This window comes from Leptopilina heterotoma, unplaced genomic scaffold (assembly GCF_015476425.1).
Source record: "Leptopilina heterotoma isolate Lh14 unplaced genomic scaffold, ASM1547642v1 Lhet_65, whole genome shotgun sequence".
Classification (NCBI taxonomy): domain Eukaryota; kingdom Metazoa; phylum Arthropoda; class Insecta; order Hymenoptera; family Figitidae; genus Leptopilina; species Leptopilina heterotoma.
The window spans coordinates 852,035-866,616 of NW_025111152.1; the positions used below are offsets into that span (position 1 = coordinate 852,035).

The 14,582-nt window shown below is 29.1% G+C and overlaps 1 protein-coding gene across 1 annotated transcript; it reads right to left on the reverse strand.

The window, feature by feature from the left end:
* Positions 1 to 2,235: 2,235 nt before the first annotated feature.
* LOC122509965 (importin subunit alpha-1) lies at positions 2,236 to 11,962 on the reverse strand. The gene is made up of 8 exons (XM_043624322.1): positions 11,763 to 11,962; positions 11,170 to 11,240; positions 4,996 to 5,306; positions 4,669 to 4,924; positions 4,447 to 4,585; positions 3,856 to 4,214; positions 3,090 to 3,422; positions 2,236 to 2,972 (listed from the first exon to the last, which is right to left on the reverse strand). Exons 2-8 carry the CDS (start codon positions 11,233 to 11,235, stop codon positions 2,880 to 2,882), a joined length of 1,557 nt encoding a protein of 518 aa, XP_043480257.1. The 5' UTR covers positions 11,236 to 11,240; positions 11,763 to 11,962; the 3' UTR covers positions 2,236 to 2,879.
* Positions 11,963 to 14,582: the final 2,620 nt, after the last annotated feature.

The following is a 14,582-nucleotide window of genomic DNA, read 5'->3' on the forward strand; positions in this document are numbered from 1 at the left end:
GAGTTCTGGTTAACCGATATAAAATTCGAAATATGATTTTTTCATTTTCAATTGCACTATTTGAATATATTTTTTGTTTTTAATCATTTTTACATTATTATCACATGAGAAAGTATTAGTTTTGGTCGAAAATTGACTTTCGCTAATTTCTTGAAATCTCGACGTTTTGGGGTCCCCTGAGTCTGTTAAACATGGTCTAGAAAAAGTGTCTGTCTGTATGTCTGTCTTCGTGTCTGTCTGTAGACACAATGGTGTCCCTACGATAACTCTTGAAAAACTTATTGCATCAACTTGCAACTTTGCATGCACAAAGTTACTGTTAAAATACAGATCGAGTTCGTTAGCCAGCCATTTTCGTCGAAAACTACACAAACTACAGTAGTTTCAAAATTTTGAAAATTCAATTTTTTCAAATTTCAATATTTTTAATTTTATATTACTTTCGATTAGAAAAATACAAACAACTTTTCTCTACAACATTTTTTCATAGAAACTTAATTTTTTTTAAGTTTTTGGGTCAGGCGAGGTCAACTGGGTTAAAAAAATTTTATTGGTTTTCTAAAATGTTATAACTAAAATATATTCATAAAAGATATAACATTTTAGAAAATCAATGAAATTTTTTTAATACAGTTGCGCTGGTGTGACCCCTTTTTACATTTCAATTTTTGGTCCTATCTTGTTGGAAATGGTTTTTTACATTCTCATCACATATGAGAAAGTAATATACCGCAGAGTAACTTTTCTAGGAGATAAACACTTAATTAAAACAAAAATGTCTGAGTAAGTAAACAAAGAGTGAAAAGTTAGTCATTACGCTCCGGTCTACACTACACAAAAAATTTGATACTAATTCTTTAAAAATATTTTAGCTGCTTCTGCAAATCATGTTTTTACTAAGAGAGTTAGTATAATTAAAAATAACTTTACAATTTTAATCATCAAGACCAAAAATATACATTTAAATTCACTTAATATCGCAATCATCAGCAAACTAAAACATGTGATGAGAATGTAATCCTTAAAGTCGTAGTAACTTTAAGAAAAAAAACTGTTTTATGAAACATATAATAGGAAACAAGAACATAAATAATGCACAACAATTGCAGACCCCGGCGAGCGAAGCGAGCCATTTGCGCGCGAAGCGCGCAACAACACACGGAGCGCGAAGCGCGACGTGCGAAATAATCGCCGGAGCGCGAAGCGCGACGATCAATAATCGCGCGCCCCGAGGCGCGCTGAAACTTGCGAGCCCCCGCGCGAAGCGCGGATGAGAATGTGTCCGCGCTTGCGCGGACAGATTTTTTTAAAAAGTTTTAAAAAAAGTAAAAATAAAGGTGAATTAATTTTCAAACAAAATAGACATTTGACAGAAAATAAATGTAAAATAAAAAAGAAATTTGAAGAAATTTATTTTTCATAAACTTGAATTTAAAATACTAAAACTTTATATATAATTATATATAAAATATATAATTTATATATAATTTTTTTCTAAAAATGTTATTACATTTAATAGGTATATAAAGTTTTAGTATTTTAAATCCAAGTTTATGAAAAATAAATTTCTTCAAATTTCTTTTTCATTTTACATTTATTTTCTGTCAAATGTCTATTTTGTTTGAAAATTAATTCACCTTTATTCTTACTTTTTCTAAAACTCTTTAAAAAATGTTATTTACTGTTAACAGAATGTTATAATTATTGTAAACATCGTAATTTACTTTTTGATTCTTTTTCCATTTTTTAAAAGTATCTGTTTAAAACGATGAAAGATCACTGAAATAATTTCAGGACTTATTTTTTTTTTCAACTTAAACTTGCAAGTAAGCAAAATGCAGATCAGTGCAGTGTATGAAACAAATTTTTGTATAGAGCTATTTGATAAGTAATTTTTCCAAGTTACAAATTATATTGTTTGTTATTTGTATATATTTATACACAAATATATATGTGTATATGTTCTTATTTATTAAACGCTATTATATACAAAAAAAACCATAAATACTTTTAGATTAACTTGTTTGCTCTCTGCGCATTTAATTTTAATGCAATTTTAATAACAAGCATTTCGAAACAAAAATCAGTTTTGTCGATGACTATTGATATTGTACCAAAATGAATGTAGCGCAAAATTATCAAATTTGTATCTGCTATAAAAAAATGAATGTAGCTAAAGAATTGCTTACTTGTCATAAACTAGAATGTAACTGAGAAAAAAAAGTAAATCTCTGGTTTTTGTATCAAAAACTTTATTGGACAGTAATAAAAATAGAAAATATTTGACTTGTAATCTTTTTCAACAGAGTTTTCGGACAGAACGTCGCCAATACATTTTTTTTTGTTTCTCATTTATAAAATCTATAGAAAAGAAACTGTACCGCATTTTTATCACACGATGTAGAAAACGATAATTTTTATCTAGTATATCAAAGAAAAACAAGGTTTAGACATCACTATCCATTAAAAAAATCTAAAATGACGAGTTTCTAAATTTAAATAATAATTCGTATATTGATATCGTAAAAATAATGATGCATTTCTTAATAGTAATACTAGTTCGTCAAGTTAGAAAGCAAATTCGCGTCTTAATTATATTAATAGTTACGCGGGCAAAAAAAATAATCAGTAATTTTAATACTCTTGAGTGATATATTGACAATGTTTCATTTTACTTTAAAACTAAAGAAGACAGTTTGAAAAAACTTTTTTTTAAAAAAAAAGCCCTGACTATTTTAACATGAATGAAAATACTTGCTACTTTTGAAGTGGAATTATTTTCAAAATTAAACATTCAACTTTTTTTTCTTTTCAAGTTTTTGAATTATTTACAAAGTGAAAAATAATCTTATCTCGAATGTAAGCCTAGAGCATAATTTTCAAAAATTGAATCCGCCTTGTGGTGCAGCTCCACTTTGAAAATTGAGTTGGCCGTCAACAGTCGTTGGTGCCAAGTTCTGATCTTCCGCCTCCTAAAGAGTAATAATAATAATAATAATAATAATAATAATAATAATAATAATAATAATAATAATAATAATAATAATAATTTACAACAATTACTAAAAAAAAGTACAAAGATGACGTACGGGTTCTGTGAAGTAACTGTCCATTAGTGACATGGCCTTCTGATAGACTTGTTCGTTTTCGTGGTGTTGCAAATTTTCAAGTTTATCAAGACCGCCTGTTTCTTCAATCATAATGGCAATTCGTTCGACTTCTCCCATTTTCTCAGCAGCTGTTAAAATGTTCGTCAAACCGTCGAGTACAACTACAACCGATTTATAATCTTTGGAATCGAGAAGATTACAGAACGGACCGAGTACTCCCATTTGAACGAGAATTGCGAGTTGTTGAACGGTTCCACCGGATGTCATATTAGTAACTGCCCATGCTGCCTCTTTTTGTGATTTGAAGTCCCCCTGTTTTTAAAGGAAAATAAAAATTAAGTTCCTAACATTAATCTATTTTTAGGGGTAAAAATTATTACATGTTTTAAATAGGTATAGAGTCACAATTCATTATATTTCATATCCAAAGTGGATGCAACCAATTTTTAGAAAAATCTGATAATAATTCGTAGTATTGTAAATTATGTTATTAGTATTTTTTAAAATTGACAAATTTACTTATCTTAATATTAATAAGTTTTGTCAAAATTATTGACATTTTTTTAAATAATTTAATCTCTCTAAAAATAAGCATTGTACCGTAAAACCCCTTGATCAATTGACATGGAATCGCTGAAATATTTACACACTTTCTAGAAAAATGCAATTAAAATGTAAAGTGTAACGAATTGGCCCCAGAATTTTGAAAATAAAAATAAATGACTAATTGATATTTGAAACTTACAGATTGAAGAACATTTATTAAAGGTGGCAAAATGCCAGCGTCGATGACCTGTTGTATTTGTTCTGGATTTCCAGCTGTGATATTGCTGATAGTCCAGGCCGCCTCCTTAACAATATTACCTTTTGGATGTTGCAGGAGAGCGCAAAGATATTTTGTAGCTTCTGCCTTAATGATTGCATCAGTTTGAGTGTCATTGCCTGTGACAATATTGCCCACTGAGCGCAGTGCAGGTGTTAGAACTTGAACTTCTGATGAACCGAGCAGAGCAACCAAGTGCGGAACAAGTCCACAGTCCAGTACTGCTTGAATTTTCTCATTGGGGCCATCAGTCAAGTAAGAAAGCGCCCAACATGCATCCGCTATTACAAAACATTCATCCTATGTACTTATCACATTTATACTCTTACAATTAATTTAGTAAATAATGAAGAAACTTATTTTCCTTGATAATGAATTCAAGTTAGAATGACACGATATTATCAAGGTTGCTACAAAAATTTAATTTAATTTTCCCCCGTCGTTATTATTATTTTATGTTAATTTGAAGAAACTTAACTATATAAATGAAAAACATAATTAAAATTAGCTTACCAAGAATATCTTTGTCATTGTTAGTCAAAAGATTTTTTAACATTGGCAAAGCGACTTTGACACTATCGAAAGGCGGAGCTGGATTTTTATTGCGACAAAGATTTGATATCGTCCAAACAATATTACGTGCAAAAGTAACCTAAAATGAATAGTTTTTCTTATTTTCTTCTTATTTTCAAGTGACGAGAGATAATAAAATGATAAAGTTTTGCCAATACTCACAGGTATAGTAGGCTTGATAAGACCAACTAAAAGTTGCATAGCGCCTTGAGAGAGGACTTGATCACGAGCCGGTGGCCCATCTCCGGCGATGTTGCCCAGTGCCCAAACTGCTTGTTCCACCACATTTGGATGGGGAGATTCGAGGAGGGCAATCAATTTTGGAATTGCTCCGTGTTCAATAACGACATGAGTTTGTTCCGAAGTGCCGGACGCAACATTGGTCAATGCCCATGCAGCTTCAAACTGGAGGGAAGCACTGCAACATAGAAATAAAAACAATTTAAGAACTAAGAAAACTGAATGATCTTGAATCACCAAGTTACGTACTTATGATGATAACCAAGGAATTCGACGCAACGTGGTACAATTCCCTTCGATATCATGGTATCAATTGGTGGATTTTTCTCGCGGCTCAACATCTTTCGACATGTTTGCGTAGCTTGAAGAACAATCGCCTCATCGGAAGAAATCATACCAGTGATTACTTCGTCCACAGAGAGAGCCGGAGATTTAATTGCTCCCGGTGGACTTTGAGGATCACTGTCATCTTCAGTGAGATTGCGACGTTTCAGCATTTGATCGTCCTTACGAGCCTTTCGCAATTCCACGCTAACCTCGTTTCTTCTCCGACGTGCTTCCTATTAGAAATAATAATCAATCCAATTATTTTTCTTTCTAGTAAAAATAAAATATATATTATTAATACATACTGTTTAATAGTTTCTTTTTATATTTTAATACAAATTTGACGTTTTTAAAAACTAAAAGGTTAATATTACAAACAAAAGAACTACTAAAAATAGAAATTTTTCATTATGTATACAATTGAAAAATTTCCAAACAATTGAAATTTGCTAGAATTTTTTAAATGTTATTTCTATTTTTCAAGATTTTAATTATAAATATGAACATGATTTCTTCTAAATTTTAATAAGTCTAAAAAGGAAAAATTTTAAACACTTTAATTTACTTTGTTCAAAGTTTCTTTGAAACTTTGAACTTGTTTGATAAGACAATTCTAAGAATTATTTTTTTAAAAATATTGTAACATAATTTTTCGAAAATAATTCAATTTCTTAAAAGAATTTTTTTATACTTTAAAAAATTAATTCATTTTTTCTAGAATTTTAATTAAAAAATTTGTACATGACTGTTTTCTCTAAAACGTTAAAAATAACTATAAAAAATTTTTATATCATTTTTGGTACGTATTTAAACTTTCGGAAATTTATAATTGAAAATAATTGAGGAGGTCAATCAAATAACTCGATTTACGCTCGGCTGAAATGCTGAGAAGCCAGTCAGTCGGGTCAAAAGTGAGAAAAATGAAAACTCAAAATTTTGGTTTTTAAAGAACGGCATCTTTTAGATAACAAAAAAATACATCTTTTTTCTTAATGAATTTTTTTTGTAGAGCTAATATTTCTCATATTAAAAAATAAAAACCAAAAAATTTGTGTTTAGAAATTTAATTAAGTTTTAAAATGCAGACGGTCTTTTTGCATACAAAATGTTAATGAATTTGCTCGGAATTTTTTATGTACATACTCATTTGGGTCTGCTAAAACAGAAAAAGTCATAAAACATTTTAAAATTATTTTTTGTTTAATTGTTTTTTATTATAAACAATGACCTGTCAGCAATAAAGTTATCTTATTTTCGATGAGAAAAAGTATCGAGGGAAATTTTGAGTTGAACAAACTTCCAGTGAGAAAGTTGTTCTATATATTATTCAACGAAGTTTTTCTGAAAATTTCAAATAAATTTGTTTAAAAATAACAAAGTTATTTAATTTTTAAAAAGTCCCTCCCGCGTCACGCATACGCCACAAGAGACAGCGCAATGTGGTGGCAATCTACTAGCGACAGCTATATGTTGTTAATTTATTTTAACAATTTTTTTTATGTAAACATGGTTATTTCATGTTTAATCTAATAATTAGAATGTTGTTAATATTATTGACAAAGATTAAAAATGTTGTAAAAATGTTTAGAAAAAACATAAAGGTTTTTATTTTTAAAATTACTTTAAAATTAATGTTTTCTAATCGCATTTTAAACATTTAATTTATTATACACTCGAATCTTGTTATAACGAATCTCGTTACAACGTTCTCTCGTTACAACGAACATTAAAACTCTCGATACAACGACAAAAAAAACACGAACGAATTTAAGAATTTAATTTAACCAAAATTTTGGTTAACTCAAAAAAAAACGACTAAGTTAATCAACCCTTAACTTTATTTAACCTAAAGAATCAGTGATCTGATTATTATTAAAAATTCTTACTTTTTCTTTTAACTGATTCCATAATGCAGAAACTTTTAATATAAATAAACATACTTTACGAAATTTTTACACGTATTTGACGTTTTGTTCTGTTAATCACAGATAAATTCATGTGTTTGAATAGAACGTGAAGTAGGATTCCTCCTTCCGTCGTAATATCGAGATTTCGAAGTCCCAAGATCGTCGTTATAACGAGAATCGAGTGTATTATTAATAATAATACATCATTTTTAGGAGGGGATGAAATAACCATCTTTACATAAAAAAAATTGTTAAAATAAATTAACAACATATAGCTGTCGCTAGTAGATTGCCACCACATTGCCTAAGTTAAGGCGCTGTCTCTTGTGGCGTATGAGTGACGCAACAGGGAATTTTTAAAAATTAAAAATTATTCTGCAAAAGTTAATTTCAAAAATTGTACATAATAAAATACTTGAAGAAAATCAATTATTTTCAATTAAATTTTTAAAAATTTCAATTTATTGTTCAAACATTTTTAAATTGTGGATTTATTTTAAAAATTTAATTGTCTGGGTTTTCGGGGTTATTGATTACGAATCTGACATCAGTTTTTAAAAATTCAAAATGGCGGATCCAATATGGCAGGCAATTTTTCAAAATTAATCAATTTTTAATTTCAAAAATCTAATATCATATTCGTAATCTGCGACCCCAAAAACCCCCCAGTAACTATTTTCAAGCAAATCCGATGACTAAAAAAAATTGTCCGCCATATTAGATTCGCCATTTTGAATTTCAAAAATCTAATATCGTATTCGTAATCAGCGACTCCAAAAACCCCCCATTAACGATTTTTAAGCAAATCTGATTACTTAAAAAAAATTGTCCGCCATATTGGATCCGCCATTTTGAATTTTAAAAATCTGATACGATATTCGTAATTAGCGACCCCCGAGTAACGATTTTCAAGCAAGTCCGATGATTTTTTTAAAAAATTGTCCAAACTTATCAATCTTGAGTTCTTATCAGGGACCGTCACGGAAATCAAATTTTGATTTCGTTACGATATTCCAAAACAAAACGAAATTATTAATGTATTTTGATTTTGATTCGGTAACGAAACAAAATTTACTTCCTGTTTCGATTCTGATACTGTAACGAAACAAAATTTACTTTCTATTTTGATTCCGATACTGTAACGAAACAAAATTCACTTTCTATTTTGATTTCGATACTGTAACGAAACAAAATTTACTTTCTATTTTGATTCCGATACTGTAACGAAACAAAATTCACTTTCTATTTTGATTTCGATACTGTAACGAAACAAAATTCACTTCCTATTTTGATTCCGATAATGTAACGAAACAAAATTCACTTCCTATATTGATTCTGATACGTTAACGAAACAAAATTTACTTCCTATTTTGATTCTGATATTATAATACTGCAATTCGGTTTTCTTATAGAAACAGAAGTCGATTCGAATTCTATTTCAGATTTCGTATGTAAAAACGATATTATCTTCTGATATATTTGACATTTGCAACAAAATTTAGGTTCAATGAGACTTATACACGCGCAGTAGTATTTTATCAAAATTAAAACAAAAAAGAATTTTGATTTTGATATTGGAATCAAAACTAAATAGAATGGAATTTTGATTTTGATATTGGAACCAAAACGAAATAGAATGGAATTTTGATTTTGATATTCAAACCAAAACGAAATAGAATGGAATTTTGATTTTGATATTCAAACCAAAACGAAATAGAGTTCAATTTTGATTTTGATATTGGAACCAAAACGAAATAGAGTTGAATTTTGATTTTGATATTGGAATCAAAACTAAATAGAGTGGAATTTTGATTCTGATACCCATATCCGAATCAAAACAAAAGTATTTTTTAATTTTGTTTTGATTCCGTGACGGTCCCTGGTTCTTATGAAGCGATTTTGAAAAATCAAACGGCATTTGATTCATTGTCATCTTGTCTATAAGTGGAATCTCAAAAACTGTAAAATTTCCAACTCCCTTTTTATTTATAAGAGAAATTCTGAATAAAAACATGTGTTTGTTTCATGTTTTGGGGAAAAAGTACTCTAAAAAAAAGGAGGGGAAGAAAGTTCCACTTTTTTGAGGTTCCACAACTAAAGAAATATTTAACGAAGAGAATGTCACTTCGTTTTTGGTTTTATCTGTTTTACAAAGTTTGGAATCGATCTTACCATAAGAAATGGACATTTTTAAAAATGGCGTATATCGCCGCCATTTTGAAGTAAAAATGAAAAAAAAACTTTTTGCATATTCTTAAATAAATTATTTGTCGCGTGTAAAAGGAATTTTATAAATAAATGTCGTAGTTATTTTAATAATATATATACTAAAAAGGCCTTGTTTTTTCCTGTTTTGAACTGGAATGTCTCCTTAAACAAATAAAAATTTTTAAAATGCACAGTATTCTTAAAAATTTATAGCCTGGCATTTTCCAAAAAGAAAAATTGAATTCGGTTAAAATTTCAGAATTATAGGTGATTTTGAACATTAGTTTGTATGTAGAGTATAACCTGAAAATGCGCTTTTAACGGTTGCGCGCAAGGACAAAAAATTCAATATATCCTAAAGTTTCAGACCCTCCATCAATTTTTTTTTGGAAAATACTCGTGAAATAAGTGGGAATCGAATCATTGTTATTAAAAGCAAAAAATGTCACTTTTCAAAAAATTGTTTATTTAAAAATTATTTTTTAACTAATTTGTTTAAAAAAAAATTTTTTGTTTGACGAAATATTTTTCATAATTGTTAGTCAATAATAAGCATTTCCTGTAAATTTTATTAAATTTCGTTATTTTTTCTTTGAGATATATCATTTTCAAAATTTCAAAAAAATTTTAAAAACCTCGTAAAACCAAAATTTTTTTAAATCGATTTTGGGCTCTTTCCTGGCATGTATTCCACTTAAAAATTTAGAAGTTTCAACAAAGTCGAAGAAGTAGGAGCCAACTTTGGTTTTTTAGGCATGGACCTACCCTATTCTAAAACCTAATTTATTACAACTTTAACTTTGTAACTTTCTTTACATTTTCAATCAAAATTTTTATTACAATGCTACATTTGTTTTAAAATTACATGACATTTACGATATACGAAGTAAATTTTAGAAAAAAAATTAGTAAAATTAACTTGGGACTTAGAAAAATTTCCTTCAAAAATAGTAAAATTTAATATAAAAATGTTATTCCAGAGTAAATTTTATAATATCAGTAGTAAATTTTATAAAAAAATAATTAAGTTATACGTTCAATTTAGTAAAATTTATTCTAAAATTAATACGATTTTTCAAAAATTGCAAACAAATCGGATTTTTCTTAGAAGTAAAATTTTTATTTTATATTTGTTACCTTTTATGAAAAAATACTAAAATTTTTCCAAAGTTTGTGAAAAATAAAAATTTTTTCTTTAAACCGTCAGCACTCGCGCTATAGAGAAAAAGTCTCACGCAACACTACTCAACCTATAGGGAACTCTTGGAGTGCGAGTGAGACACTAAAAAAAGCGATAGTGCTGACGGGTTAAACACAACTAAAAGTTTTCTAATTAACAAAAAATGACAACTTTTATAATTTTTTTTTAAAAATAAAGGGAAAAAGGGAGAAAATTTAGGATATCAGGTGTTTTAGGAAATTTGATTAATTTAAGGGGATAAAAAGAGGGACAATAGGAAAAAAGGGAACTAACTGCGATCCCTGTATTAATTTTGTAATTAAATGAATTAAATTATTCATATTTAATTCATTTATTAAATTATTAAAAAAAACAAAAAGTATTAAAAATCAAATTTAATATTTAAACATTTTGGATTTTAATTAATGGAAAAAAGGTATCAATATTTAAATAAAGGTAATCATTGATTCTGGTTAGGAAATTTTTTTTGCATTTTTAAACATTTCTTTTTTGGCAGAATCTGAATTTACAAATTGTCAAAATAGACTTGAAAATATATGTATTTTTTAAATTCATGTTTAGATAGGAAAAAAGTTAAATTATTTGTATTTGCAATAAAGTTTTTTAAGAGAATATTCACTAAGATAAATTTATCATGCAAATTTATCTTTAATGACTGAAAGTCATGCATACACTATTATATTATAAAAGGAAGAAAAGCAATTTAGGAATAATGCAAATGTTTTAATTTTATAAGGAAATATTTTAGTGATTTTGAAAAAAACAGAAAATTGTTCTTACATCATGTTTGTTATTGAACTTAAATTTGGCCATTCGACCTGATGCGTCGGGTTCTCTGGCTGGCATTTTCACTGAAAAACATAAACAGTGATTAAATATTATTCGCATTTGGTTAATTAATATCACATGGCTTTCAGAGTAATTATTTTACAAATATTTTTCGGCTAATTATTTTCAAGCATAAAATTTTCATTCACAAGAATTTTTTTTGTCCTATTATATAATAAAACTGAAATATTAAATAAATAAAGACAAATAATTGACATAACTTGATTAACTGAGAGAGAGAGAGAGAGAGAGAGAGAGAGTAGGGGATACTCGATTTCAAAAAAACCGTTTCACAACTGCGAAAATTACCAAAGTAATCACTGTCATAACGTATTTTTATAAATCTAACAACAATTTGATAGAATTTTACAGAAATTGGAGATTTACTATATCTTTTTAAAACTTTTATCATGCTTACAAGAAATATCGATCACTTTTTTAAGAATACATTTTTTTTCAACAAGGCAACAGGCAATGGAAAATCGATATAGAAGCCGGTAATGCAAATAATACTATTCAATATATTTTTATCTGTAAACACTTACGTTTCTGTTAAAAATTACAAGTAACAGAATATATGAGGACAAAACTCTGTGATTCACTACCCCCGCGTAAAATGTGACAAAGAAGAGATTGTCTTCAATTATCTTTGACTTTTAACAGTTGAGAATCAAAAGCTCTACTTTCTGCGTGTTTCTGCGTTTGCCGCAGTTTCTTCGTTTTCAACAAGAAGAAAGGCATGCAATGATGTACAAAAGACTAGAGATGGTCAAACTATAATCTATTAGGTTCAGTCCACAATGGGATCGGTTATTGCAATACTCCATCTGTTCCATCTGTCGAAAAAATCGCCTTCATGCTGTGTTTACATGCTGCGTTTTGCGTTGAGCAGTGAGTTTAAAGGCGAGAACAGAATAGCCTACGTGAACGTGTAACGTGCTGACGTCACAATGTTATTCAAATGGGTCACGTGACCACGTTCACGTTAACGTACACGTTTTCATAGGCATTCTGTTCTCGCCTTAAGAAGGATAGAAGTATATGTCTTTCTTTCTCTGTCTTACGGAAGCTTCTACGCGCCACCATGCGGCACTCACTCGTGTTGTGCGGCACGTAGAGAGGAACCCGCCTCTTCGTAAGGGTGGAGTCCCATGACAGCGTTTTGCGTTGCGTCGTAATGGGAAAGAAAAAGACGCAAATATACGTTTGCTGCATTCTCTCTCATTACAACACAACGCAAAACGCTGCCATGGGACTGCGGCCTAAGTTCCTTGACAGACAAACGCAGAGTTTTTGGATCCTATTAAGGCCTTTCTCCAATAGTATCCAAAAACTCTGCGTTTGTCTGCGAATGACTGCGTTGCGTTGATTTTAGCATGTGTTGCTATAGCAACCGACGCAGACACAGAGTTTTGGGAACCTATTGGAGAAAGGCCTTTGGAGAAAGGCCTTTACATTCGCGAACGACGTTCGCGAAGCAGTTGTGCGTTGGCCTTAAAGGCCTAAGCACAATAGATTCGCGAAAGTCGTTCGCGAACGCAAAGCATGTGTTAGAAAAGGACAGAGATATATTTGTGTCCTTGTCTATCGCATGCGTCTCGTTCGCGAACGACTTTCGCAAACCTATTGTGGTGCGTTGGACTTAAATGTCTATGATCACATGGGTTGCATACATTTGTATCAGAATGAAAAGAGCATAATGACTATTATGTCGAATTCACAAACGTAGAATCTGTAACTTTACGAATTTATTTTTATCGAATACAAAATTTAAGAAAATTATTTTCACGAATTAACATTGACATAATTTTTATTTTCACTAAACAATAATTGATAGAATTTTAAAATAGTCGATTTCTTATTTAGTCGAAAGTTTAAAAATCCGAAATTTAATTAAACCTAATTTTATTTTGTCGAATGGTGGTTCAATATAATGTGAATATTAACAAAATTTATTATAGCCAAATTTATAACTAACCTAAATGTAACTGAACCGAAAAGTAATATTACATATTCCTTATTCTATAGAAATTAAAAGTGTTCGAATTATCATTTAATCGAATATTTATTATATAGAATTAATTTTAATCGATATTTCGAAATCTCGAAATGCAAATTAATCTAAAGTAATTTTTAAGGAAAATACAACTAAGCGAATTTCTAATTATCCGAAAGCTAATTTGGTAGAAAATTTTTGTGGGTGAATTTAATTTGAGCCAAAAAGCAAGTAGCCGCAACGTCATCTATTATAATCTTAAAGTGGCGGAAAAGCTATTTGTAAGAATGGTTAAATAGTCGAAACGCCATCTATTCGAATTGTCCATTAGACGATTCGAAAATTTAGTCGAATGGACAAAACGTCGAATTTTGAAAACATCGAATTGTCAATTCGTCGAATTCTCAAAACATCGAATTGTCAATACGTCGAATGTTTAAAACGTCGAATGATAAAAACGTCGAATGCTAAAAACATCGAATCGTCAAAAGTTCGAAAAAATTTGTATAAGTAAAGATTTCTTTGTTTTAAGTTAATGTTTACTTAGATCAAACAAATTTTGTCGAACTTTTGACGATTCGATGTTTTTTGCATTCGACGTTTTTATCATTCGACGTTTTAAACATTCGACGTATTGACAATTCAATGTTTTGAGAATTCGACGAATTGACAATTCGATGTTTTCAAAATTCGACGTTTTGTCCATTCGACTAAATTACGAATCGTCTACTGGACAATTCGAATAGATGGCGTTTCGACTATTTAACCATTCTTACAAATAGCTTTTTCGCCATTTTAAGATTATAATAGATGACGTTTCGGCTACTTGCTTTTTGGCTCAAATTAAATTCACCCACAAAAATTTTCTACCAAATTAGTTTTCGGATAATTAGAAATTCGCTTAGTTGTATTTTCCTTAAAAATTAGTTTAGATTAATTTGCATTTCGAGATTTCGAAATATCGATTAAAATTAATTCTATATAATAAATATTCGATTAAATGATAATTCGAACACTTTTAATTTCTATAGAATAAGGAATATGTAATATTACTTTTCGGTTCAGTTACATTTAGGTTAGTTATAAATTTGGCTATAATAAATTTTGTTAATATTCACATTATATTGAACCACCATTCGACAAAATAAAATTAGGTTTAATTAAATTTCGGATTTTTAAACTTTCGACTAAATAAGAAATCGACTATTTTAAAATTCTATCAATTATTGTTTAGTGAAAATAAAAATTATGTCAATGTTAATTCGTGAAAATAATTTTCTTAAATTTTGTATTCGATAAAAATAAATTCGTAAAGTTACAGATTCTACGTTTGTGAATTCGACATAATAGTCATTATGCTCTTTTCATT

What these genes read in the sequence shown, in the direction of transcription:
- LOC122509965 (XM_043624322.1), bottom strand. Translation starts at nt 11,235, where the DNA reads ATGCCAGCCAGAGAACCCGACGCATCAGGTCGAATGGCCAAATTTAAG. An exon ending in TTCCTTGGTTATCATCATAA is followed by an intron (nt 4,925 to 4,995) that starts GTACGTAACTTG and finishes TCTATGTTGCAG; the next exon opens with TGCTTCCCTCCAGTTTGAAG. An exon ending in ACAGTTACTTCACAGAACCC is followed by an intron (nt 2,973 to 3,089) that starts GTACGTCATCTT and finishes ATTACTCTTTAG; the next exon opens with GAGGCGGAAGATCAGAACTT.